We start from the raw sequence: 27,754 nt of genomic DNA on the forward strand, positions 1-27,754 counted from the left end.
CGCGATGCACTCGTTCGTAAGCGCGTCACCTCTTCGCGCTTAAGTGCACTCTGCCATTAATCCCATCTCCCTGGAGAACCTAAACTCCTAAACGGAACCCACGTTCTCTTTGATATCTTCTTATTGTTAGATCCGCGCCAGCTGACAATGAGTGAAACATATATTGACATTGTCTTCAGAGTTTTGTAGGTGAAAAGTTTAACTATCACTCAAATGTAATAGTGTATGTACTTGTAAATCCAAGTTATAGATTCTGTCTATCTTTGCGTGTGATAGTATTTATATAGTATATTTTATACATAAAATTTCTAAAATTTCTGAGATTATCGCTTAGTCGCTCTATAATTTGCGACAAAATTTCAAGCAGAATTTTATTTATAATTTTCAAATTTTTCCAAAATTCGTAATATTCATTCTTCTTGTTTATTTATAAATTATTGCAAATAAATCAATCGATTATCGCGAAGACTGTGACGTTGACTTCAGACGCGAACGACAGTTTCCTGTGGTTAGGATCTTTAAATCTTTTGAAATTCCTTTGAGAAAACGACTCCAAAGGGGTGTATCTAAGACATATCCGCCGAGATCTGTAACGCGATACATGACATGACGTTATTCGCTCGTACCAAGCGATTATCCGATTTGTGGCGTTTGACATTTTTTCAAAAGTTTGGCGCGTTCGAGAAATCGGAGAACTGTCAATCGCGAACTGTGCCGGAGACGTGCTCTTCCACGACGGATGATGATCCTTGTACGCCGTATCCTTCACTTAAGAAGGATCCGCCATGTCCTTGTTCTAAGCCGCCAACGTGTTATCCGGATCCGGATACCGGTAACGTTAGCAATTTTTGTCGCATATGGCATATGTATTTCGAATTTTTGCGATAAATTTATGTATACTTGAAATCATGAATCTTCCGAGATTTCCGAGATGCAGTGAGATTAGAATTGCGAACAATGATTTAATATCGAAATGAAAAATAAACACAAGAAAGTACAAGAAAGCGGAATTACATGTAGAGAGAAAAAGAGAGAGAGAGAGAGAGAGAGAGAGAGAGAGAGAGAGAGAAAAAGGAAAATCTTAAATTTATCGCACATTTCTACGAGGGTGTTTCAAAAAGTTACAGCAAATTAAATATTTTGAGATACATATGATATATATGTCTTATTTTTCTACATAATCATCCTCCTTACACTTTTTACACCGTTGCACCAACTTATTTATTCCATTAGAAAAAAAATGTTTTTGGTTGTGCTTTCAGCCAGGAATGCATCGCTTCTTTGACCTCGTTAAAGTCATCCCAATCCTAAATCTTGATTCTTTCAAAACGTCAGAGGTCCTTCAGAGATAGTCCATGATAATCAGAGAGAGAGCAAGGTCAGGGTTGTATGTTGTATGAGAAATACTATAAGACCAAAGCAACGGTGCATTCCTGGCTCAAAGCACAGCCAAAAACATATTTTTTCTAATGGAATAAAGAAGTTGGTGCAATGGTGTGAAAAGTGTATTGAAAAGGGGATGATTATAGAAAAATAATAATAAAAAAAATAATCACCTTATTGTTAATTGATTTTTTCATATTTCTCTATAGTTTTAAATATTTTTAATATTTCTGTATGTATATATTTAAAAATTTTAAATACATTTTGCACAAATATTTAGTTTGTTTTAGCACATTTTTTATATTTTATTTTTTTTTATGTCGTGTAAATAATTGATAAAATACGGTAGATAATACGAATTTAATTTATTGTCGAAAGAAATGTAGGAAATAATGCAGTTTAACTTTTGCCGAGAAATTTGTCGCGATACGTTAATCGTATATGCTATATGCAATGAAATAATGAATAATACCGATTGTAGAGCCGCGCAAGCTCGTTTTTTGGCGAAGACTGTCTCTCTTCTTTGCGTTGCCTCTGATCGTGATCATGTCGGCGATTACTTATGCACGAGAGAAAGAGAAAGCGAAGCAGCCGAGAGAGCCGTTCCTGAATCTTCCATACATGTGTCGTCGGACTAAGGTTCTGTTCAATATCATTTGTCAACACTGTCCGGGACTGGAGAAAAATCTTTCTATCGTTGTTGCCAACATTGGCGAAATCTCACATAAATATACCGTATAGTTTTTTTAACGAATCTGTAGTTGATTTTACGAACGAGAATTTAGAATGTTAAAGAATGACGACGATATTAGATATTTTCTTAAATGTGTAAAATTATTTATCTGTCATGTTTGGATCATCTTTCTTTCGGGTTGCTCGTAAAAATTAGATTATAGATTGCACGACCAATTACTGCTCTTTTGCCTAACGTTTGAGGAGATAAACATTTGGATTTTGCTCAACAAGCTCTTAAATTTTCGCATTAAATTTCTCGACACTTTTTTATTCGCGTTTATATATATTGTAGTAGTTTATTGTACGCGTTTTCAACAGCTAGACCTATTTTCCCAGTCTCTGTTATCGATTAACGAAGACCCATGATTTCATTGACCTTACTCTAATTCACTTATATATTTTAGATTTTACATTTCTTATTGCATTTTGTGCAATTTTCAAACGAGAAAACGACGGAGAAACAAGTTTTACGATCTGTAGCTTCTAAATATGTGTAAATAGATGCATTTTTCTCAATTTTATTCTCTATACTCTATAGCATATTGTCTACCGTGACTTTTTAGTAACTTTAAAAAAATTAAGCTAATTAATCGTAATTTATCTATCTGAAACATTAATTTAATTCCATCTGAAAATCAAGATGCCGTAAAATTATTATCGTTTGCCTTATCCGAAAGCTTTACCCAACAGATAGTAAGTTGCGATGACAATGAAAAAAATATTATTTTACCTTAAAATATTCGATTCACGAATGTGTGTAATTTAGAAATCTCTATTTATTTTTTATTTTTCGTTTCTTTGAACAGCCATTTCCTTGGGGCGATGGTAATCACACGCTTTTCCATAATCCCGTGAAAAATCCAGTGCCACCGCATGGTTATGAAGTCGAGGATCCGAATGAAATATCCTACAAGAAGACGAGCAATTAGTCGAAGTGATCCTGCATGATCCTGCTAGTGGCAGCTGGAAATAGAGGCGAGAGGAATATGATGACTTGTCTGTTCGACATACGCGTGGTAGTCGTTTTAATTTTTAATCAATCTTCGTCGTCCGCAAGAGAAAGAGATAGAAAAATTATACGTGAAATATTAAGTCTGCATAGAAGCGAGTTCAGTCTCGGTTGCATAAAAGCGATCGTACTCGACACTAACTTCAGCATATATACATATATAATTTGAGGCTGCTTGTTTATTTGAAATTATAAAAAGATAGTCGCTCTGCTATATAAAAGTTTTAAAATAAAAAGGTTTTTTGTGAAAACATCGTATTATTTCGTATTTGAATATTGTACATATATTATTGCTTCATGTTCGCATAAATCACTTTTCTGAATATTTTATAAATCTTTATTCTAAATTCTAAATGAATAAATTATTGCGCGACGAGACGCGGTCTTTCGATTTTTAGGATCCAAAAGATATGTATATGTAGTTTGCGAAAAAAAAAAGCTGTCGGAAAAATTACAGAGTGAAGCTTAATTCTCGAAATGAGATGAAAATTTTGCGAGATATATCATATATTTGAGACATTGCATGTATGTATATACATCTCTTAAATCGGAGAACACGGGGCGACAACAGACATCCTCGTAAAGGGTAAAAGGTGGAGAGGATCGCGCACGCCTTCGTTTTCGATCTCGTCTTCTCGCGGGGGAGGGCGGTTATTAACTAGCTGGAGGGAGAAGATCGCGAGTGGGACGCAGCTGGTCTCGCGCCTTCTTGGTTGTTCGGGGACGATCAATAGACCGGGTGAGGTGGCGGAGGAGGCGACCGCGACGAGGTGGTTGTGTCTCCGGGGCAGTGGTGAGTTAAACCACCCCGGCGTCACATTTCTATCATCTAACAACTAATCTCCGGTATCGCGTCTCTATTATCTCGAAACGATCTCCTCCCCCTTTTTACTCGTACGGTGATCTCGCGTATCCGATACGTATACGCGCGGGGGCGAAATTGTCTCACCCTCGCATCTGAATCTCCTCACGATTCACCCACCACCAGTTGGCGTTTTAAAGACGCGCGTATACGATCGTACTTTTGTTTATATATTTTTTATCGCAAATCGTACAATACACATATTGCGACGACTTATTCTTGTTTAGCACGGATAGGATTCTTTGAAAAGAGGGGAAAATTGATTCTGTAAATCGTATAATCTCCTTTTATACAGATTTATATATATATATTTGTTTATTTAGTTTATCAAATGCAGGATACAAAGAATTTGTATATATATTTTTATCCGAAACTATGTATGCAATTATACTACATCTTTCGATACGATAAACAACTGTTTTAAATCTCAATGATGAAGAAAGTTTTCTGAAGAGTCTCTTCTCAATTTCTCAACTGTCAATATGCAAATTTCTTCGGCCACGCGTATGTAACTTGTCACACACACGCTCGTGAAATAACACACATGTTTGTCGATCGGCACCGTTTAATTTACGGCCCTGTCCGCGTGAGCTCGGGGTCGGGGATACTACGAGCTCTTCCGATTTCGCGGGTTCGACGAGTCGCGCGTCGCGCGGCGTGATCGCGCCTCGCGCCGCCAACCGAGCAACCTCCACCGTCGTGTACCGTCGTCGCAGTCGAGTGTCGGGTGTCGGGTCAGTCGGTGGCAGCGCGTCGCCGTATCCGTGTGCGTAATTTGTGCGTGCTTCTCTCGACGTGTCATTTCACCCCCAGCCGCCCTTCAATATACTCTTCAATCGCTATCTCCATCACCGTCTCCATTCTGACATCGCTCGTCACATGTTTTTTCTCTTCTTCCTTACTTCGATCAATTAAATTTGCGTAAATCTTTCGAGAAAGTGTGACACACGTGAACGGTGTTTCTTTTCGCTAATCGAGTCGAGGTAAATTTGATGATGTAAAAATAGTGCTGAAGAATTCAACCGATCGCGACATATAATATGCATCATCTTATTATATACGTTTGTACGAGAGATTTAAGTAAATACTTGAGTTTGTTGTCGCTACTGTATCGCTTTTCTCTGCTTTGAGAAAACATGATTGCAATAAACATGATCGTAAGACAATAACACACATTTCTTTCTATCGTTCATTTATCGTATGGATATAAGCCGTGTCGAAATTTTCTTTGACAAAGAGAAGTAAAAAGTAGGGAGTTTGATTGATAAAAGCTGTATATTATTGTACTGTGTCATCGATTCCGGAGATGTTTAAGGATATTATTTACAGAGATTTTCCCCTGTACGAGAAGCAACGAGTATCGGAGCAAACTTGACGGTATTGATCGAAGGATTAATTATTATTCAGCGAGCGTGATTGAAAGTTTTCGCGCAGAACTGATGGAGCGAAATACGCGTATCTTTCGCGCAAAATTGTGACGAACGAATAATCCCATATGTAATCGGAATACGAGAAAGAGATTCGCAAAGAGAGAGATTTGAAAATATTTCTTCCGGAAACTACGCCGCATGTTAAATGGTATATGTTTGACATTTCATGATTCATATTCTGTTTCTGACTACGTAATATCGAGTAAGAATAATGCGCGTGCAATGTTTATTAGCGCGAGGATTAAAGCGAACGTAGAATCTCGTACAATTTTACGATCGTCGTCAGTCGCTAATATCTTCGTGTGGCGCGACGTATAAAGTTTAATTTAAATTTGCGCGAGGCTGATCGCTGCGCGTATAAATAAACGTTCCCGCTCGTTCTTCTTTCTATCTGGACGCTTTACTTTACGCGGAAGCGGATAATGTCGATAATTGTTACGTTGAATGATATTTTTTTTATGCAATTATAGTCTCTCGCTCGGTCTAAAACCGAAAATGTTAAAAATACCAGAGTTTCGTTATACGTTTATATTTGATATGATTGTAGACGATATAGATATCGGGAATTGTCTCTCTCTCGCGCGTAATAATAATACTACTTTTTATTATTCGACGTTGCGCATATAATCCGTTATTCATTTGTACTTGATATCAATTATGCATCTACATATAGTGTATGTATATAGCTAGATATGTATCTTGATAAACAGACACTGTTTACCGACTGCAACTGCTTGATGAACAAACTTGAATCTTTTATTCTTCAAACGATTTATTTTTCGAGCTATTAATGGCTAATTTTAACTATGACTAAACATCGGAATATTTCCGGCATCGAAAAGGATGCGATATAGCAGTTTGCATTTGAAGAGCTCAGTTTGTGATATACACATAATACAATCGATGTGGTTTGTATGCCACGAATATTCCGTAACCAAATACACGACACGCTGTCAAAGAATTTAATTTATTGACAAAAAAAACTTGTGCAGCGACAGCTTGAATATATAATAATAAAAATTCTTTACTGTTGGTGCTTTCCATTTAGCGACACAAGTCGACACAAGCGTCGTTCTATCTTTGTTCTATATATTCTATGAGAATAAAGATAGAATGATGCTTGTGTCGACTTGTGTCGTTAAATGGAAAGCACCATGTGTTTATCACTTTTTTAATTTTCAATGTCAAATAATTTCTTTGATATTAATGACTTGTAAAATATCCGATATTAGTTGAAAGAACATTGTGTGCTGACAAAATGTTAAATATAAAGAAAAGTGAAAAAAAGTCGATTGATATATTTAATCAAGAAACGATAAGAGGACTGTTTCAATAACAATAATAGTATCAATAATATTATTACACTTTTAATTTATTGCATTAAGTAGTATATTTTTATACGAAAATGACAAGAGAAGAAATTATTTTCATGCTTATATATTATGATTTTTATTTTCTTTTTAATTTGTTCAATTTTCGTCCGCTTTTTTCTGAATGTTGTCGCTATTGTTAAAATTTTGTTAAAATCGTTGTTTGTTAAGAAAAGAGCGAAAAGTCAGACTATTATCTTATATTAGCAATCGTATAACTTTAATATTTTAAATTTATAAATTGTAATATTGAAAAGATATTTTCTTATTATTACAGAAAATTTCACCTACTGACATAAAATGGAGATATCATTTGCGATTCCCGTCGAGAAAAATCTCTGGAGATGTCGCGAAGACGTCGAACACGACTTCGGCGTCCGGTATCCTTGAAGGGGAGATGCACTTTGCGAAGATGCACGGGTGATACAGGACAGGCTTCGATAAAATGTTGATCAAGGAGTATCGTATACCGCTACCTCTTACGGTAGAGGAGTATCGAATCGCTCAGCTGTACATGATAGCGGTAATTATTACGATTAATTAGTTTTGCGGTGATTTGTTTTCTTTCATAAAATTTAGAATTTAATCAATTTACAGGATTCACTTATATTTATATTTTTTACAAATCTAGCAAAATTATTCGGATAAATAAATAAACGAAAAAAATCGCTAAGGATTCTCTTTAAACTTATAATTTTTTTTTCTTTTACAACATTTTTCTGTGCAAAACGGCATTAATTTAGGATAACGAGAAAGAAACATATAGAACAGAATTAGACATTAACTGTATCGATAGATTGTTCTGTAACGCGTTCTTTTATCTCACACATCATCTTCTCAATAATGTAAACATTATAATTTAATTTTGCAATTATACTCTGTACGTTTATTTTCCTCCACTCGCGTTTTTCTTAGCGTGCAAAGGAAGGGTTGTTTTTTTTTCGCTGATAAAGATAAGCATAAAGATTTTTTTTTGCGCGGCCGAGAGGGCGAGCGGATGTATCTCCTCAAGTGATCGATATAACTCGCGCAGAAAAAATCGCGGGAAGAGAGCAAAGGTGCCGGCAGCGGCGTGGAGATAATCGAGAATGAGCCATACAACAACGGTCCAGGCGGTGCCGGCCAATACACGCACAAGATCTACCATGTGGGTAGTCACCTGCCGGGCTGGTTCAAGAGTCTGCTACCCAAGTCGGCGCTAATCGCCAAGGAAGAGGCATGGAACGCCTATCCGTACACCAAGACCCGCTACACGTGTCCCTTCGTGGAGAAGTTCTCCGTCGAGATAGAGACCTACTACTTCCCGGACAATGGCCACCAGGAGAACGTTTTCAATCTCAGCGGCAGTGATTACAGGAACAGGATCGTGGGTAAAGAGGAGATTAAATTTGATCGATCAACGTCGTCAATTAATTTTACATCTAAAATCTGAACCTAAAAAAGGAGTGTATATTTACAATATTTTTATTTAATGACAATTGTGTTTGTCAAATTTTTGGATCATTATCTTGGATGAATTATTACTTGTGTCTTATTTATCGATAAACTTTTAGTGTCTATGGTTTTCCATCATCATTATAGATAAATATTTAACGTCGTCTCTTAACAAAATTATATGATGACTCAATTTTATCATTCTTATCTCGAGTAACTTGGCCGTTTTGTTCTGATAAGATGTGATCGACATCGTCAAGGATCAGCCTTACGGAGCCGATTATGTGAAGGAAGAGGATCCTAAATTGTACGTGTCGGAAAAGACAGGAAGAGGCCCGCTGGAGGACACGTGGCTGGAAGATTATTGGGCCGATGTGGAAGTATAAATCTCCCTTTTCTTTCTTATCTCTCTCTCTTTCTTTGATTTTCTCCGAAACTTTACACCTTTCTTCGCTTAAGTAGTCTCACCGTTGATACATTAGCGATTTTCTGGCCGTTTAGGGAAAGCAACAGCCAACGCCGTCGAACAAGTCACTAATGTGCGCATACAAGCTATGCCGAGTAGAGTTCCGTTATTGGGGCATGCAAACGAAATTAGAAAAGTTCATACACGACGTAGGTTAGTACCGTAATATGCTCACCTCTCTGCCCTTTCTTGCCCTTTAGATGCCGGACGATATAAAATTTAATTACATTTTAACACAATTAATATCTCCTGTAAGGCGGAGGAGTTAAATCTTTCTCTCTCTTTAATACATTTTAGAAAGGACTATTTTCTAAAGAAATAATTTTTTTGGTGAATATTTTTAAAGTTATCGCATGTTCTCTTTCCTTTCTAATAAAAAAAAAAAAGAAAAAATTGAAGAAAACTTTAGTTTTGCCAAAATAAGTACTTATTTTTCTTTGTAATACTAATGATTTACAATCTCGTTTAATGTGTATATAAAGTGTTTCACAAATCGTGCATTTTGCGTATCGAAAAATTATATATTAATTAAAAAGAATTTTATTTTATGCAATATTGAAGCATCATTGTGTAGCATTGTGTACGATAATATTATTTTTTAATTAATTTTGAGGATTATAATCAAATCTTGATTTCAATTTTATGTGTATAATTATTGAATATTTAATATTACAAAGAGAAAAATTATGAAGCATAATGTTATGTCATAATTTGCTAAAAAAAAATGCACGCTCTCTGATACATTCTGTATATTGTAATTTATGCATTGATTCATATTTTTTCGCTTTTTATGAATAATGTTGCATTAAGTTTAGCAAATTTAACTTGATCTTTGTCACGTAAAGAGTCCGGCAACTAAAGGGATTAAATCTTTCGATCATGACTCTGTTAAAGAATCTTTAAATTTTACTTTAAACTGAAAGCCAAATAAACTATCGTTTAAATATATTCGTTGAAAGATAATTCAGTGTTATTAGAGCTGCAATTTTACTCTTGATTTTCCGTATTTCTAATTTTTTTGAATCGTGACACATGCTTTAATTAAGTAATTTAGATTTTAGATCTATCGACAAAGGTTGCCAGTCTGTCGACTGAAACTGATTGAACGATTCACTTTCGAATTAGCATAATTAAAGACGGATTATTATTATTATTATTATTATTATCGATTCGCTATTACTCTCAGTTTTACGCGCACCGAACGTTGCCGCTGGAAACTTTTTCCCCGCAACACAGGTCGTGATCGAAAGGGTTAATTTTAACCCGGCGCATCCATGCGGCCGTGCGTGAGACGTATTAAGGTCGGTTCCAGCTCTGCGGAAGACGATGGTGCGGGCGCACAGACAGGCCTGGGCCTGGCAGGACGAGTGGAACGGTCTGACGATGGGGGACATCAGGGAGATCGAACGGCAGACGCAGCTGGCGTTGCAGCGCAAGATGGGGCTCGGCGAATCGACGGACGAGGAGCTCGTGGAGAACGAGAATCGCGAGACGAGGACGACGGCGACGACGACGATAACAACGACAACGACGGCGACGACTCCGGCGACCCCGGTGACGGCAAACGCAGCGATGTCGTCCCCGAATTCGGATGTCGCCAAGACGTTGGCGGCCACCCTGGGCAGCATCGAAAAGGAGGAGACGCAGAGTCCGCTGTCCATCAGGAAGCCGTCCGACATTCCCATCATTAACACGGCGGCCAGCTCCGAGGGCGAAATCAGTCCCGAAGACTCGCCGGTCGACGTCAACGAGATCAAGTAAGATTATTACTCGCGATCAATCTCGCGCATTTGTCTTACGATAAAATGACGGTTGTATCAACATTTCGTTTCTTGATGTAAGTCTACTTATTAATTATGTCTTTATAATATTTTTTTGCCTTTATCGACTAATAAGACATTTATTACGTGCGATCTTAAAATTTGTGCGTTGATACACGATACTGATTATTTTATATATCAAGTATACTATAATCGTCGGATTTTTATTGTTCTTTCGATATGATAAGATATAATTGTCAGAATGCACCAACTTCTGATATTATTTGTTTGCGGCAAGCAGCTCAATTGCAGCAACAAAGGAGTATATTTTTGGTGATAACACAGGGACATGCACGATTATTATTTGCCATTAACGCGGATGTATAGTATCGTAGTTTGTATATATTATTAAAATTACAAATTAGGCCGAAATTAATTAAGCGAGCTACGTTGCAGAACCGCGATCAGCGATGCGAAGAAGGAGTGGAGAAAGAGCAACGTGCACTTGCACTCGCCGAGCTCAAACAAGAACTTTGACATCCAAATCGCGAACTGGAGGATGGAGAGCATCGTGAGGGAATCCGAATCCGGTAGCGACGACGAGTTCTTCGATTGTCAAGGTAAAACTATTATTTCACGCGCGCACGCGTAGCATGCGCCTGTGATAATCTAGAAATCTAGAGAGAGAGAGAAGCGTTTGACACACGATTCATCATCAAATGAATGATAGCTAGATAATGTTTCCGCGGCACACTGCTTTCCATTGTAACGGGTTTTACGATACATTGATACAAATTCTGAAATGATACGAACAAGAGAGATATTATTTAAGAGATCTTAAGTTTATACACACCCCGGTTATATTTTAAATCTATCGGATATAACAATATTTGAATATCAGACATCGATATATCTTGCAATATACTACAAAACGTTATTTAACGTGGAAAATAAATAATGATCTAATAATAATTAATAAGTTTAAATAATAAATTTTTACAAGGAAAAATATTGATTGTAAATATACATATATGAAATAGTTTATCATTTGAAGACATTTTTTTATAAATTACATTTCGTGTACTGAGGTATAATAAATAATTCTTTTATATTTAGAAAATTTTTATAATTTATATTTGACGATATCAATAGATCTCGACTATATGATGATACGAATACTTGTTAATAATTCATACGAAAGAAGTGTGTTTTGCGAAATAATGCATATATAGATAACTGAAGCTATATAGGACAGCATGTGCTGCGTTTTTATGTGTTATCCTCTTTGTTTTTTATGTCGCATCCCATACCGCAGCTGGGTTCGTTATACCTGTTATACGCAAAGGTAGGACACGTAGAGTGATTAAGTAGTATGCGCGAGATAAATTGCGAAAGGACGTCACTCTATACATATATTGAGGATATCTGCCGAAAGAATGATCTTAAAATACGAAAAACGTAGACAATGCGACGGGTTGTTTGGCGCATATATTAAAATTTGCATCCTTCGATGAACAATTAGAATCGAGCATGTAATTAGAACAATAAGAATTCGCGAAAGATTCGCACATATGGCATGTGGCAGCATGGCTACTTTACGTAGTGAAAAAAATTAATCTAGCGGCTAACAAATCGATTCATTTTGCATATACATTAGATAGAGTTTTATATAGTGCATCAAATAGAATAACATATACGACTTCTATATAATCTAGAATTCGAATAATTTTTATCTCAATTAAAATTGGATTTGTACCGTAAAATTTATATTTTATTGGATTTTGAATTTATATTATAAAATTATTATTTTTCTAATATAGACACCATGCTCTTTAAAATATCGCATCGAGTAGATTGTTGAATATTATTATTAATCCATATTTTATTACAAAATAGTCCTGTTTCGCGATTAATCGGAGAGACGCATTGCATAAGCAGCGTTAACGTTTCTGATTATACAGAGGACTTTGAAGATAGCTCCTCATTAGCTAAATGGAGTTCTTTGGATCTTCTAGCAGAAGGGGATGACACGATTGCGCGAACACCGTCTGCGGCAAACGAGCAAGGTTAGTATATTAAATAAATCTTTGTGGTATAATTTCTAATTATTATTATTGAATTTTTTTCGTGGATAATGATGGAATGTTTTTTTTCTTTTTCCAACTATATTATTATCTATTCTTATATATGGCGTTTAATATATGTATATAGCGACTGAAGTTTTACATTGTTTCATATTTTGCAGAAGACACAATATTTTCACCGTCGTATCTGCAACGCGTCGCCAGCGAGAGAAATAGTAAGAGACTGCAGATCCGTACGTCGGCCAGTATCGACGTGTCGTGTCCAACATCCCCTCAACATTCTCCTACGCATCAACCGTGCAAAATTACCGTTCTAATCATCGTGATACACGGTGGCAGTGTTTTGGGTAAATAATATACTTTTTTTTATTTTAGTATAAATATATGAAAATTTATTTTCTATTTAGATTTAATAGTTAAAATCTCTAAATATAATTTGTATATATTTTTCTAGATTCTTTATTTTATTTACTTTTTATTTTATATAAACGATTGGTGGTATAAAACTTATACATATATACGTATATAAAATCACTTCTGTATTCCAGACGCGAATGTCGATCTAACCGCGAAGAAGTCAGACATAACAACATTCCGCGGAGCTTTCGAATCCGTAATGAGACAGCATTATCCCAGCATGGTCGGACACGTATCAATCAAATTCGTCGCTTGTTCTTCCATTTGTACCGAAGGTCTTGGAATTTTATCCAGGTAATATATACCGCATTTGAATGTCTATTAGAACCAATGATCAAAATTATCATAATGTAACTATAATAATTTGGTTGTACAGTCTGAGTCCGTACAGCTTTGACGTGTCGCCATCGTGCATGGACACGCCGCAAGTTACACACGATACTATCCCGATCGGCGCGATTCCGTTGCTGGCGAGTGCGAGTTCCGACTATCAGGACGCATTATCGCGCGTAGTGCTAGCTGCCAATCAGGTGTACCATGATTTCGTCAAGAGCGAGGAGGGTAAAGGCTTCACCGGGCAGATTTGCTTCGTGAGCGACTCGGTAGGCTCGATTCTGGCCTACGATGCCCTGAGCAGAGCGACGCAGCACTCGAGGCACAGTAGCGAGAACAGCATCCTGGAGGGTGGTAGCGGCCAGCAGCAGGGCAACGACAGTGGCGGTAATACCGAAGACGCCAAGCATCTCTCCGCGCCATCTCCTAGAAGAAGGTCTTCCGGCACGGGGTGAGCGACTATGTCAACGATAAATTTCTTTTTTGAATAACGCTAAAAAGACAAAACAGGAAAGAAATTATATATTTTTCAACGATTCAACGTCAAAATATTTGAAGCCTTTGACATAATGAAGGGAACGTAGGCAACGTAGAATTAGCATCCATGACTACGAAAGTGTTAATTAAGGCGCATTTATTTGCAGCGACAACCCGCACCACAACAAACTAGACTTCGAGGTAGGTGACTTCTTTACGTTTGGCAGTCCGCTCGCGCTGGTTCTCGCCTACAGGAAGACCGCGTCCACTGACAGAAACAGCTTCATACCCAGGCCGTTGGTCAATCAAGTGTACAATCTGTTTCATCCCACGGATCCCGTGGCCGCGAGATTGGAATCTATAATCTCGGCGAGGTTCTCGCTGATACCGCCAGTCAATATCGCTCGATATCAAAAGTATCCGCTTGGCAACGGTCAGCCTTATCACTTACGTAAGTGGATATTAGGATTATAAATTAAATTATAAGAAACAAAACTCAAATCTTTTGTAAATTTGATTTCAGTGGAGACTATCCAGACAAACCCGCAGCTGTTCGCTGACGGTCTCAACATTCCTAATATTCAAATGCATTTAAGAAGACTATCCGATATATCGATTCAAAGTACAATGTCGGGCATTATCGATAATATTCCTTTACAAGCGGTGTCTGCCCGTAAGTAAAAAATTGTCGCATTACTATATTTACTTTCAACATCTACTATTAATAGCAGATACTTGTCTATAGAAACTTGAAATCTAAAAATTTAAAATCGCAGCAGTTTCTAAGCAAGCGCATTGATCTTGTTAACATGTTGAAATTGTCTAAAACACTTTTATTACCTTGTTTCAGTGACGCAAAAGTGGTGGGGCACTAAGAGATTAGATTACGCTCTCTACTGTCCAGAGGGTCTCGCTAATTTTCCTACAAATGCCTTGCCACATCTCTTCCACGCCAGTTATTGGGAATCTTCGGACGTAATCGCGTTTATTCTGAGGCAATTGGGCAGACTTGATTTGTCGCTGCTCAGTAACGAGGAGAAGGATCTCGCTAGCTTCCGTCCAGGTCAACCCAGAGAGAAATGGAATAAAAAGCGTACCTCCGTTAAACTTAAGGTTCATTCATCATAATCGCAATTTAGGTTTAATTAGAACTTTTGCACTATATATATATATATATATATATATATATATTTGTTTGTTATATTAATTGGTTCTCTCTTTGCTGTATTTTTTATAATTACAACGATACATTTCAGAATGTTGCTGCCAATCACAGAGCGAATGATGTCATTGTAAGGGAAGGTGCACCACAAATAATAATCGCTAGGTTCATGTACAGTCCTATTGATATGATAACTTTAACAGGTATAAATAAAATTAGAAAATTAAGAAAATCAAGCTTGCTAATGATTTATATATATGTTGATAATATTATATAGTTTTAGTAACTGATTTTTATATTTTAATCGCTAAAACTGCAATGCTACAAATAAGACAAAAATGAAACATTTCACATTCTGTTATAGGTGAAAAAGTGGATATTCACATTATGAAAGACGCACCGGCAGGTGAGTGGACGTACCTCTCCACCGAGGTAACTGACAAAAATGGTAGGATAATTTACAAAATACCAGATGACAAAGCACTAGGCTATGGGCTCTATCCAGTTAAGATGGTTGTAAGGTAATGTATTTTCTTTTTGAAATTTTAAATAGATATTAATCCAAATCAACGAGAAACATTAACATACATATATATATGTATATATAATAACGTAACATAGATAAAGATTTTAATAAATAATTGAAATTAATATTCTATGAATGAAAGTTTAAGTATGGATGAAGGTGTGAAATGTGAAGATCAATGAATGTGAGATGTAAGAACAAGGATGAATATAATATAAATTAATATGTAAATTTTGTCTAATTTATATTTTTTTTATGAAAAATGTAAATTCTTTCAATCTCTCTCTAAACTAATACGCGTTCGCAGGGGAGATCACACGTCTGTAGATTTTTTCGTCGCTGTGATACCGCCGAGAACCGAGTGCGTGGTTTTTAGCATAGATGGTTCTTTCGCCGCCAGCAGGTCAGTGAGCGGCAAAGACCCGAAAGTTTGGGCTGGTGCCGTCGATGTTGTGAGGTGACGTATCCCAAAGATATACATTTTTCGTTAAATTTGTAATTTTCTATCTCGAAAAAAAATATATATAAACGAATGTTGTTTAGACACAAAGTTCTGTTCTGTTAATACTCTTTTCCGTGAATACTTGTAATAGGCATTGGCAGGAACTAGGTTACCTCATCATTTATATTACTGCGAGACCTGACATGCAACAGCAGACGGTAGTTTCCTGGCTGTCGCAGCATAACTTTCCTCACGGTCTCGTCTCGTTCGCCGACGGCCTGTCGAGAGATCCGCTCGCCCATAAAGCCGCCTATTTGAATAAGCTTGTAAAGGTTCGTGATAATAGCAAACACCGACAATAGAAGTAAATAATGAAGTATTCATGATTGATCACACAATTCTCTCGATCGGCGAGAATAATTTCATAACTTTATAAACAATTTCTCGAGAGATATCGAGATTTACAAACAATTCTTACAATTTTTGATCCCGATATTTCTTCAATCTTCGCGCGACTGTATTTGTGATTAACTGGACGTGATTGACAGGAGCACGGAATGATAATTCATCAGGCGTACGGCAGCGAAAAGGACATTAGCGTGTACACGGCGATAAACCTCAAACCGAGCCAGATCTTCATCATCGGCAAAGCGTCCAAAAAGCATCACACTCTGGCGACAATACTGTACGATGGCTATGCCGCCCATCTGAGCACGCTGCAAGCGCACGGAGGTTCACGTCCCGCTCAGGGTAACGCGCGCATGGTGATCCCCAGAGGTCAGTTTGGCTTGCCGGGACAGAATACTTCCTTGCGGCGACGGAGGTGAGTTTGCCGTAAATGATGCATTCCGACAATTTTGTGATAAGAAAGAGAGATCTTCCACGCTTCGTCAAAAAGAATTAAATATCTTCTCGTCGGATTTTATTGCTATTGTTTCGTTACGTCGAAAACATCGTGCATTTACTAAAGTCAGTTGCATAGTCATGATTATTAAATTTTCTCGGTTAAAAATATTAATTTTGCTTTTATTTATATTATTTTCTATCTCTAATTTTTTATTATAATTTTTTTCTTAGCGTTATAAATACAGGAAAGTTTTTCACTTTTGCAATGTCATATATTTGCGAGTAGGATACGATTTGCTTGTTTCAAAAAAAAAATTATTTTATTATATAGTAATTTTATAATAATTAGAAAGAGAGAGAGAGATAATAGAATACTATACAATATAAAAGTATACGAGTAAGCATACAGAGGCAAAATTTTATAAACTAAATTAAAAAACGATATTGCCGAGAAGGGAATGCAACTGACTTTGGGAGCTACACGAAAAAGATGTCGACGCGTGAAAGCGGTTTATTCTCTCAACCCTTTCTTGCTGGACGTTGCTTTCGAGAGCCGCTTTATTTGTGTCAGCAGTCGTTAAATCGATCTCTGTTAAAAAATATCCTACGAATTATCAGTTTAACAATTGTTCGTGAAAATTCGTGAGAAGCTGTCTGATGAACACTCGTTATAATCTTTAATTCCGTCGATTTTCCGGAAGATCCTTAAAGGATCCTTACGTCAATTGAAATTTGTTTAATACTTATTAAAGAAAAATAGATGTAACGTAAAAATGACGTCAGATTTTTTTAGCATTCAGTGTAGCTTCGCTTGGCGTCCTTTTTTTTATATCTTTCTTCACTTGTCGCAGTCAGTCAAGAAAGGGTAGAGAAACGACATCCTGGGTGGCGTCCGCGCACTGAATTTTGTCACGCAACTGACAAATGGGTGCGTGCGTGCGTGCGTGTGTGTCCTGTATGTGTGTATGTGTGTGTGAAAACGAGCACCGGCTATGTTCCAGTAACGACACAGCGGTGAACTCCCCGGCGCGCAACAGCGTCTACTTAAAGCGGAAAATCTACCTTACTCACATCTAACACACGCCTATAATCTACGTACAATTTATTTACTCACATTGGTAACTATCTACAACCGTCTACTGCTCTTACTCTTCACCGTAGGCGCCGATTCGAGTTTCCACTTAAATGGCATATGATTATAGCTATCGTCATATCAATCATTCTCTAATTTTCAAGTCGACAGTCGATTAAACGAATATCACATGTCGTTTGCTCAAGTAAATATTTTGCTTAAATTTGTAAATTTAATTAAAAAAGCAGAAATCAGCGTCTACATACTCCGCTTCTCCCCCATCTTTCACAGCACGATCTTATTGGTAGAAGGATTATATAAAAAAATGAATGCGATAGTTTCTCCATTTCTGCATTTTTCTTACCATTTAAAAATTGTTTCTATTTTCTTTCCTATTATTTCTCTCGAGAGAGCACACCTCGTGATTTATTATTACAGAAGAATCAACACGAGCGAAATTTATTTAAGATTGTGTAGATAAGTAACACGTGTTTATAGATAGATATATAAGAAATGAAAAAGATAATTAAATTATATAGAAATATCTCTCTCAATTGTGTGAAATTTATATATCATCGTAATTAACAACTTTTATTGTTAGATTAATATTTCTAATCAACGTCTATCACACATAATTAAGATTATTATTATTATTATTATTAATTATGCCACTTTTGTTTCCTTTTAAAAAAAAAAAATCTTTCTGCCATTAACGCGCGCTGCACCGTTCCTACGCTGTTCTAATCAGTTAAAACAAAGACACCAACGACCGAATTTCCCTGACCAGTCTCTTGATTGCAGGTACCTGCTATGAGGGATATGTCGCGTTGTCAGCGTAGTTAAATATCGCACTCTGTCTCTCTATCTCTCACTCGGCGAAAGCGACTGTTGTCGTAATCCTACGCTCGAACTTATTGTTTGTATCTATCGGCTAGTACATACATGTCCAGGATTTGTGGCTAATATGACTGCTCTATGACCGCCTCTCTATAGATATGCCCGGGAAATAGAGAAATCGTTTTCGTTACCTTCCCGAAACGAACCGGTCTCGCTTTAACGACGAAGGTAAACCGTCGTCTCACGTTTCCGCCTGAAACTTGTTAGATGAGTGTTTTATGTTATAAAATAATGCTAGATCCACCACCTAGATCGTTTCATATCTTTCTACACAGTGAAAATTGTGATATTTGAATCTTTATTTAAATTGGAACGATAGAGCGTCGAGGTTCACAACTTTTATGCTCGGAAGATAATGCATAATTTAATTTTAATGCAATAATTAATGCTATTTTACATTTATATTTGTTTAATTTATATTTTCAATTTATGATTTAAAATAAATTAAATTTTAAATAGATTTTAATTTACCTTTAAATTTATGATCACTTTAATCGAATATATTTGCTTGATTATATTTGATGTAGTTTCATTAATGTGATCCGTACGTGAGTAATATTTTAATTATGATGTAATATCAATCGGCATTTTTAAAGTAATTGAAAGAATGAATTAAAATACACAAGTATAATTTATGACATTTTAAAAATATATTAGAATTTACAACTTTCTCTCCCTTGCTGTATCATTTAAAAAACATAATTTAAAAATTGACTACTAAGACTTTAGAAATTAATAAAATTGAAATTTTTATATATTTTATGATAAAAAATTATACAAGTTGTGAAACAATTTTTTCAAATTGATCAAAGAATCATTGTTGCTACATGTATAATTAATAATTACTTTTTTTGAAGAACATTTATAAAAAATTTTAATCATTGCAAAATGTAGGTATATTGCAAAATTTACGAGTCAATCAAGCGTGCACGCGTGAAATGAATAGAAATAATAGAATTAATTAAACAAAAAGAAAGAGATAATGAAATGATCTCGGGGATAAATGATTTCTTTGGTGGTAGATCAGGCTGAAGATCGTTGCTTGTCCGTAAAAGGACCGTACAGCAGCACGAATAAGGATGCCATATAGATTTACAAAAGATGTATACACCATGCACGATTATTACATTACATGTGAATGTTCAAATTTCGAGAACTCACGCGCATACATACGTGCCGTGGGATCTCCATTTAAAAGCGAAAACACTGGCAAACCCTTTTCATCCCCCGATTTCATGATTCATGCATTCACTGCACTGTGTGCCCATTATATATCATTTAATACATTAAATACATATATATATATATATATATATATATGTATATATGTATTTAATGTATTTAATGTATTATATATATATATATATATATATATATATATATATATATATATATACGCGTGCGCTATCAACAAATCTCGTCGCTCCGAGCGATTCTGGGTTCGTTCATCAGCATTGCATTTCGTAGGTGGCGATATCGCGGGACGAACGATAGCGTATGTTAATGAGAGAAAGCAGTATCAAGGATTATATACCGAAAATGTAAGATTGATTCTAGGCCCAATTCTCTTTGTTAAGGCTTTTCTTAAGACGCGCTTTGTAGAAATTGATCGATCAATTCATTAGAATTAATTCCGCGTGAATTAATCGATTCGCCCCACAGTTGCCTCGCTCTTTTCTCTCCTATACGAGAAGAAAAATCGCTCTTTTCGCTCCTACATCTTCTTATGATTCTCTTCGTAATACTGGCAGCAAGCACGAATGTATCGCAAAGAGTCGAACGTGTTTTATCACGCATCGATTATACTAAGCTAAATCTTCTTCCAGTAAATTATTCCAGATGTCGAGAAATTCTGCAATTCCGTGCGATTCCAAATAAATCTGCATAAAATAATTTTTTATTACATTCTACGATATAAAATCTGTAAAATTGTATAAACTTTTTTTGTTTTACAGAATTAGAGGCGTCTGCCAGAGCTTAATTTAGGATTAAATAACTCTAACTATAAGAGTGAGCTTCGACAGAGTTCAGACGCGCGTCTCGCTTAGTTGAATGCTTTAACCCTTTAACAGTGTACAGAAAAAAATGTTTTTGTGCCGTAAGTGTGTTGACAAAAATTTTTTTCAATTTTTATAAAAAATATTCCTTGGGGGTCGCTGAATCCAAATTTCATATCAAAATTATCGAATTAAAGATGGCGGATCCAACATGGATGCCGCAAAGTTTGAAAATATTTTGATTGGAATGAAACTTGTTTTTCATATTACATAACGTCATTTTCCATAGAATTCGTGTGCGTTTGTGTATGCTCTCAGTTTTCTTCGTGCGCCGCTAGGTGGTTACGCACGGACTGCATTCTCATAAGTGATCATTCATATAGACATCCATTTATGGTCATGTATTTGGCTTATTTTTTATTTTCTATTGATAACATATAAGCATATTCTGAAATATCATTCCTTCTTTTATAATATCAACTATATTATATTATTGGTTATCAATCGCAATGTTTGAAATTGGTCTTTATCGAATTTTTTTATGATGACGCTTATAAGCGTCGGACACACTGGTGGTCACTAAAATTTTTGCGCATATAGGCGTCAGACACTGGTAAGGGGTTAATAGTGCCACGATCTCTTCTCCCTTTTACCTCCCCCTTGTCATTTTCAATGACAATGATTCACAGATTAAACAATCGTTTCGCTGTCATCCATAGGGCGGACAGGTGTCTTCCGCTACATCTGATTCATTATCCATTAACGCTTCGGATGTTACACGTCACGCTTTCCAGCAGTACAAATGTAAAACACCACCGCTTTCCCCATTGTGCCGTTCTCATTCATCCGCTTTCAATGGCGATCTATGTCCACTTTACTCGCAAGCGAGTTAAACTTCAATGCGAAGCGCACTATTCTTTACTTTTACGGGATGCGGCAAAATATATGAAAAGGATGGAGTGCTCTTCATCGAATTTTCAGATAACATTTCAATAAATATGTCGAATAGCGAGAATCAAAAAGGAGCCTAAATATATTTAAATAAATTCTACTTTCGATCAATCTCTATTCCATATTATCTTGTATTTATTCTGGGTTTAATTATTCAAACAATCGATTTGAAAAGATTGAAAGGTATAATCTTCGATGAAATTTTTAAGATAAAAAAGGAAATTTGTTTTCCAAATATATTTGTCAAAAACAATACATTTGTTTCATATATTTTTTTCTTGCATCCTGTAAATATCTGTTGATATTTTCTATGTATAGGATGTCGAAAAAGTATGTGTGTTAGTTACAACAACAGCAACAACAGAAATGAATAATGTGCATTGACAGACAGCAAAATCATTAATTGTTTTCAGCTTAAGTGTGATAGAGAAAGGATAAATGCATTATCGAAAAAATACATCACTGCTGCTTATTGCACAATACGTCGTACATACAGATACAGAAGCGGATTGCTCGATTTATTTATACTAACTTTTAATTACTTAATTAAGTGCTGCAAGTCTGCAAGTCAATATTTCTTAACCATCCGTTATCGATACTTGTGCTATTTTTATTGCGTAATTAATTAGAGAAGCTATTCTACTTCCAAGAAATTGATTTGCAATCCGTTTCTTTCTGTCGCACACAATCAACAAATCTTAATTAGACATGCGAATAGTTTCAAGAATGCAATACGACATCAAACAGTCATCCAACATTCGTATGACACGTACTGTCAATCGCGCTGATTCGAATGACATTACGTCGAATGCGCATGGAAATAATAAAGTTATCGAGATAACTTGGGGAACGCGATGCTTGATCTTAAAGAGTAAAGCTTCTAACGGAGAAGAATTGAAAATAAATAATTATGCATCTTCTATATGCATAATTAATCATACAATTTATCATAGAAATTTATTTTATAAAAAGATAATATAAAATATATTGTATATATTATACATGTATCTCAATATTGATCAGGATATAAACTCTAAAGTATTCCATCTTAAAAATTAAAACTTTGATATGAAATCTCGATCTCTGTATCGGGAAGAATCGGCGTTCCTCGGTTATCTCGAGGAGGAAGTTTATAATCATTGATTAATGATATTTTGATATTGTGACGCAGCTCTTTTAGGACGGCGAAGCGTGCGATCTCGCAGCCACCCTTGAGCAAGACGCCCTTCCCGTTGGAACGATCCACGAGCGTGGGTCCAGGAGCGAGCAACGTTCACCGAGCAGCGGCGACTGAGAAGCTCTGACGATTCGCGCGCTGCCGCTCATTCTTCGAATCCCGGCGGTAGCTCTCCGCGAAGAAAGGACACGATTCCTCGGCTCTCTGCTCTCTTCCGTATCCTCCTTTCGTATCCTTATTTCGTTCCCTCGCCTCGTTTCGTCGTCGAGATCCTTGCTCTGTATAAATAGTCTTATATAAAACTTTTACGCCCTCCCGTGTTGATCACGCGAAGATTGTGATCTTTGCGATATTAAAGCAGATTCTTCTTTATTCTTCTCTGTTCTTTGTAGATTTTCGATAACGTAGGCATTAACGTCCCATCTTATGTGATATCTTTCTCATATCGTAAATCCTTGTGGTCTAGAATTTCGCAGATTTATATATTATATATACATATATATATATATATATATATATTCTCTATAACTGTAAGAATATTCTGTGTTTTTATTTTAGATTTTTATCTTTCTTCTCTCTTCTTAAATATCTTTAGTTTTACGCGAGTGCTAATTCTTAACATTTTTTGATGTCATAAAATTTCACCCATTCCTTTTATAGATCCGCGAATATTAAATGTGAAATATTCCTCAATTCAATTTTGTAAAAATCTCTTTATTACATAGATTCCATAAATTCTGTATTATCTAGATTTTTAGTTCCGTGTTAATCCTTGTATAGCTTCTATCATACCACTTTTATTATGAGGGACTAGCAAATCTCTCGCATTATTCCAATAAATAAAATTTTACTTGTGTACATATATATAGATATATGTACATTTTTGTATACTTTACGCCATTTTTTTACACTACAATTTATTACGGCAATCTCATCTTACGCTTACATGGAACAAATATATTTATTTATTTCAAATATATAAATTTTTTTATTTTTATTTTTTTAATATAAAAGCGAGTGAAAAAAGAATAAAAATATAAATTAAAACAATAATAGAATTTTGTTTAGCGGAATAATGCGTCGAGAGAATGAAAGAAATTTGTTGAAACTGTTACCTGAGTCTCCCTGTTGTTATTAAGAAGACATAATCTAATGTTATATCCTGTGTGATATACACTACCGAGACACGCTTAGACGTAATTAGCGTTAAGATCTGTTAGTATTCTACTCATTGCCAAAAAAAAACGTTATAGAGAGACGTAATACGTAATGCTCTGCAAAGTCCGCGCCAACTTCTTTCAGGGCTAGTTTCTCCTCGCGCGAAATATATATTCGCGAAAAAAGAGACAATTTTTAAGTATGAGGGTGTAGCATTGATTGATAGATGACATTTGTTATACGCGTGCGATATCTTTTATCCGTTTAACTTGACAATTTGATAGTTTTATTTATAGCATTAACAATAAGAAGATTATAGTATATGTCACAATTAAATATTATTTATTCGCGACGCAGACTGACAATGAGAGAGTGTATTTTATTAAATCGACTGACAAGATAAATATTTATATCGAAGAAGATAATAATTAAGACGCAGTATTTTTGTAACGGTAATTTGAAAAAAAAATAATACGATTATTTATAGCCAGAAATGATGATAATGCGAATGCATTAACAATATATATATATATATATATTGATTTGAGAAAAAGATCTTTCTATATTATTGTCTCTATAAGATAAATATAAATGAGTTTTTATTCAATCCTTTACAGAACAGTAAGTTTCTGAAAATAACGCGTATATCGACAAGTATTTGTGCATTTAATCGCGAAGATGGGAGATGTATCATATATTTATAAGACGAAGCATCGACATTTAGACGCGCGCGACAAGCGGTACAAAGCTACTTCCCTCTTATTACATAGTCGCGTTAAGCGACGTAGCTGGCGATGTAAATAACGTTAGATGCTGTGTAAATAACTACTGTTATTCGTGGATAACGTTAGAGAGGGAAATGTCATATTTATTAGCTGCGTGATTAGTTGCTAGGTGCTTCGTCGAGGAAAGCGATGTGATAAAAGCGACTTGGGACTGAAATGTATCGAGATATGCATCCGATTTCTGATACTATATATAAAATTCCACATTTGTATTCGTCTCTTATCTCGTACTGTGCGACGATCGCAGAACTCTCGCAGAAAGAAGGGAAAGATTTATCCGTCTCAGCTCCGAGTCGCATCGACGAGATGTTGGGAATGGGAATGATCATGATCAACGGTGTTTCTCATTACGCTTAAATCTATTACAATCAAATTAGGAAACGGTGAAATCTTTCCTATGGGCACGATTCCATGTACACGGTGTCCCACAGGTCTTACGTCGATTACGAAATTTTCGCAGCGAAATTGATTTCTTTCTTAAAAAAGAAATTTAACTAACGATTCTATTTTCTCTTACCATTTTCAAGATTGTCAGATATATAATTCTTAATTTTTAATCTAGATCATTAATCCTAAATTATCATATTATTTTAATATGAAACTTTAATTTAAAGAAAAATCTATTGTATTTTTATTGTTCTAAATTTATTATCATTAAAAAAAATTTCGAAAGAGAGAAACATATATAAATATATAATTTCTATTGATAAACGGGAAAAAAATTTACTCATTTTAAATTATACATGAATATTAAAGTAAAATAAAACGAGGGAAACACACTCTTGCATTATTGATCGGGACACCTTGTAAAACAGAATCGAGCGCGACAAAGGAGCCGGAGATTGATTTTTGCTGTCACTCGACGATCTTCTCGAGTCATATTAATCTCCCGATCCTGAAGGAAGCATTACGTATTGCTCAAACTGCTATATTAGTTTGTGGTGCTTGCATTACGCAAGTCAACATTATCATTAAACATTGACTGTTTGTATTGTTGTAATATGGCATGAAAAAATAGTTCTATATAAATATATACAAACGTCTACATCTAAAAATATAAACTAGAATAATATGTATACAACAAAAGTTGCGAATTTGGAAATATACACCAAGACACGTGTATATGTATGTAGTGTACGCATAATACGTATGTATATATGTATCCTTATAGAGTGTCCGTTAAATCTTTGTATCGAAAAGAAGTACGTTTGATTTTTAATTCAGTCTGTGTTTTGCGGGTGGCAAATTTCGTAGACAATTTTATTGGCAAGGAAATTTTCCATTCTAACTTTGATTAAATAATACGTATTGCCGTCAATGATGAGAATCGAAAAAAACGACCAAAATACGAAAATATTGATTTAAGATTGCATTTCCTTTGTAATGATTAGTCCGTTTACTGATTGTGAAATTAATTACTCTCTTTTTGTATGAAACTGAGTAATTAAAAACAATTAATCTTATTTTCGTAATTAGATTATTCGTTATTAAGGTCAATCAATTGCAAGCAAAATTAATGCGTCGCAACAAAAGCTCAAAAGAGCTGAAAAATAATGATGATAATTTAAGAAACTTGATTGTGAAAGAAAACTAGTTAGCCAAGAGTAATTAAAGATTATCAAGTATAATTATATCTAATCGTGTTATATTTTCTGTGTCAGAGTCGACGCGATAAAGCGGACCTTTATAAAGCTCGCCGAGAAAAAGGATAAGTTATAAAAGCTTATTTGCTCTTGTCGAATTAAAACACTTGTAGAGAGACGCGTAATTTGGCGGACACTCTGTAAAGATAGGTGACCGACTGCAAGAGATATTTTACCTATACATTATACATATTATAAAAGGAAATGCGTACGCGCGCGCAAACGAAATCACTGTGTGTACCGATGTAATGAGAATTATATTTTTATTAGAATACACATAAAAGTGACGGGATACTGTAATAATAAAAACTATAACTGAAGGTCATTGTTTTGTATTACGCGCTCTCGCTCTAGTGTGTAACAATTGTTTTATATATACATATATGTATATAATATAATGTTGATGAGCGCGGTTCCGTGAAATTTCTCCGAGATCCGCCGCAGTTTCCTTTCTTGGACGAAGGAAGATGAGGGAGTAGATGAGGGAGAGAGGAACGCTTAGCGGACACAACACTGTATTCCACTTCCTTCATTGGAGACATTAATAAATGATAAATCATTGTGGTTTAAGTATTCTCTGCGATATATATGTCCGTTCTCTCCTTTCATCATATTAACGCGTTACTCGCGAGTACTTTTGAGCAGAAATCCCCTCAGAATCTCTGGAGAAGATCTATAAAATTAAATTGCGATAAATAAATATATATCACATAAGCTTAGTAAATCAGTTATTTGTATTTTATAATTTGTGTATTATGTTGTAAAATGTATGTAAAATTACAAATTTTGTTATAAATTATAAATTATATAATTAGAAAACTTAAAAGTAATTAATTTTGCAATTACATATATAATAACAATTGTAACTTAAGTAATTAATTATATTTATATGTGTATGTATATATATATACATGTTTAATGTAAAATGTATAATTTGTAATATATATACAAATTATGAAATTGTCGAATAAATATATAATGTATATCTTGAAAAATATTTAACATGTATATATATATATATATATATATATATACATGTTAAATATTTTTCAAGATATACATTATATATATTTATTCGACAATTTCATAATTTGTAATATATATACGTAATTAATTAATTATATATATATAATATATATATACAGGGTGTCCCAGAATGATGGGGACTAAATTCGTGTGCAGTTTCCTGGGATCATTTGGAGACGATTTTTCCTCAGCAAAAATGTCGAGGGAGGTCATTATTTTTTGCATGTTGTGCATTATATATATATAATTAATTAATTACGTATATATATTACAAATTATGAAATTGTCCAATAAATATATAATGCATATATC

At 35.1% G+C, this 27,754-nt stretch overlaps 1 protein-coding gene across 20 annotated transcripts in view; it reads left to right on the top strand.

The window, feature by feature from the left end:
* Rdgb (retinal degeneration B) overlaps window positions 1–26,708 on the top strand; it is a 40,136-nt gene extending 13,428 nt beyond the window's left edge. For 2 of the 20 annotated variants that reach the window (XM_083038870.1, XM_083038866.1), the window contains 20 exons: window positions 7,067–7,312; window positions 7,823–8,159; window positions 8,464–8,603; window positions 8,725–8,842; window positions 10,002–10,446; window positions 10,906–11,069; window positions 11,765–11,794; window positions 12,411–12,515; window positions 12,695–12,880; window positions 13,082–13,244; window positions 13,327–13,734; window positions 13,928–14,211; window positions 14,284–14,433; window positions 14,611–14,873; window positions 15,017–15,125; window positions 15,287–15,443; window positions 15,756–15,905; window positions 16,042–16,222; window positions 16,439–16,713; window positions 22,825–26,708. In XM_083038870.1, coding sequence (XP_082894996.1) covers window positions 7,235–7,312; window positions 7,823–8,159; window positions 8,464–8,603; window positions 8,725–8,842; window positions 10,002–10,446; window positions 10,906–11,069; window positions 11,765–11,794; window positions 12,411–12,515; window positions 12,695–12,880; window positions 13,082–13,244; window positions 13,327–13,734; window positions 13,928–14,211; window positions 14,284–14,433; window positions 14,611–14,873; window positions 15,017–15,125; window positions 15,287–15,443; window positions 15,756–15,905; window positions 16,042–16,222; window positions 16,439–16,713; window positions 22,825–22,957 — 3,876 coding nt within the window. In that variant the 5' untranslated portion in view covers window positions 7,067–7,234 and the 3' untranslated portion in view covers window positions 22,958–26,708. Of the gene's footprint in view, window positions 1–4,652; window positions 4,973–5,074; window positions 5,568–7,066; window positions 7,313–7,822; window positions 8,160–8,463; window positions 8,604–8,724; window positions 8,843–10,001; window positions 10,447–10,905; window positions 11,070–11,764; window positions 11,795–12,410; window positions 12,516–12,694; window positions 12,881–13,081; window positions 13,245–13,326; window positions 13,735–13,927; window positions 14,212–14,283; window positions 14,434–14,610; window positions 14,874–15,016; window positions 15,126–15,286; window positions 15,444–15,755; window positions 15,906–16,041; window positions 16,223–16,438; window positions 16,714–17,737; window positions 18,580–18,609; window positions 18,874–20,172; window positions 20,247–22,824 lie in introns of those variants that run through there. The other 18 variants (XR_014425405.1, XR_014425407.1, XM_083038867.1 and 15 more) reach the window with 18 other exon arrangements.
* Window positions 26,709–27,754: the final 1,046 nt, after the last annotated feature.

Source organism: Prenolepis imparis, unplaced genomic scaffold, assembly GCF_030444845.1.
Source record: "Prenolepis imparis isolate NDT839.2.m4 unplaced genomic scaffold, iyPreImpa1.0 SCAF_5, whole genome shotgun sequence".
NCBI classification, from domain to species: domain Eukaryota; kingdom Metazoa; phylum Arthropoda; class Insecta; order Hymenoptera; family Formicidae; genus Prenolepis; species Prenolepis imparis.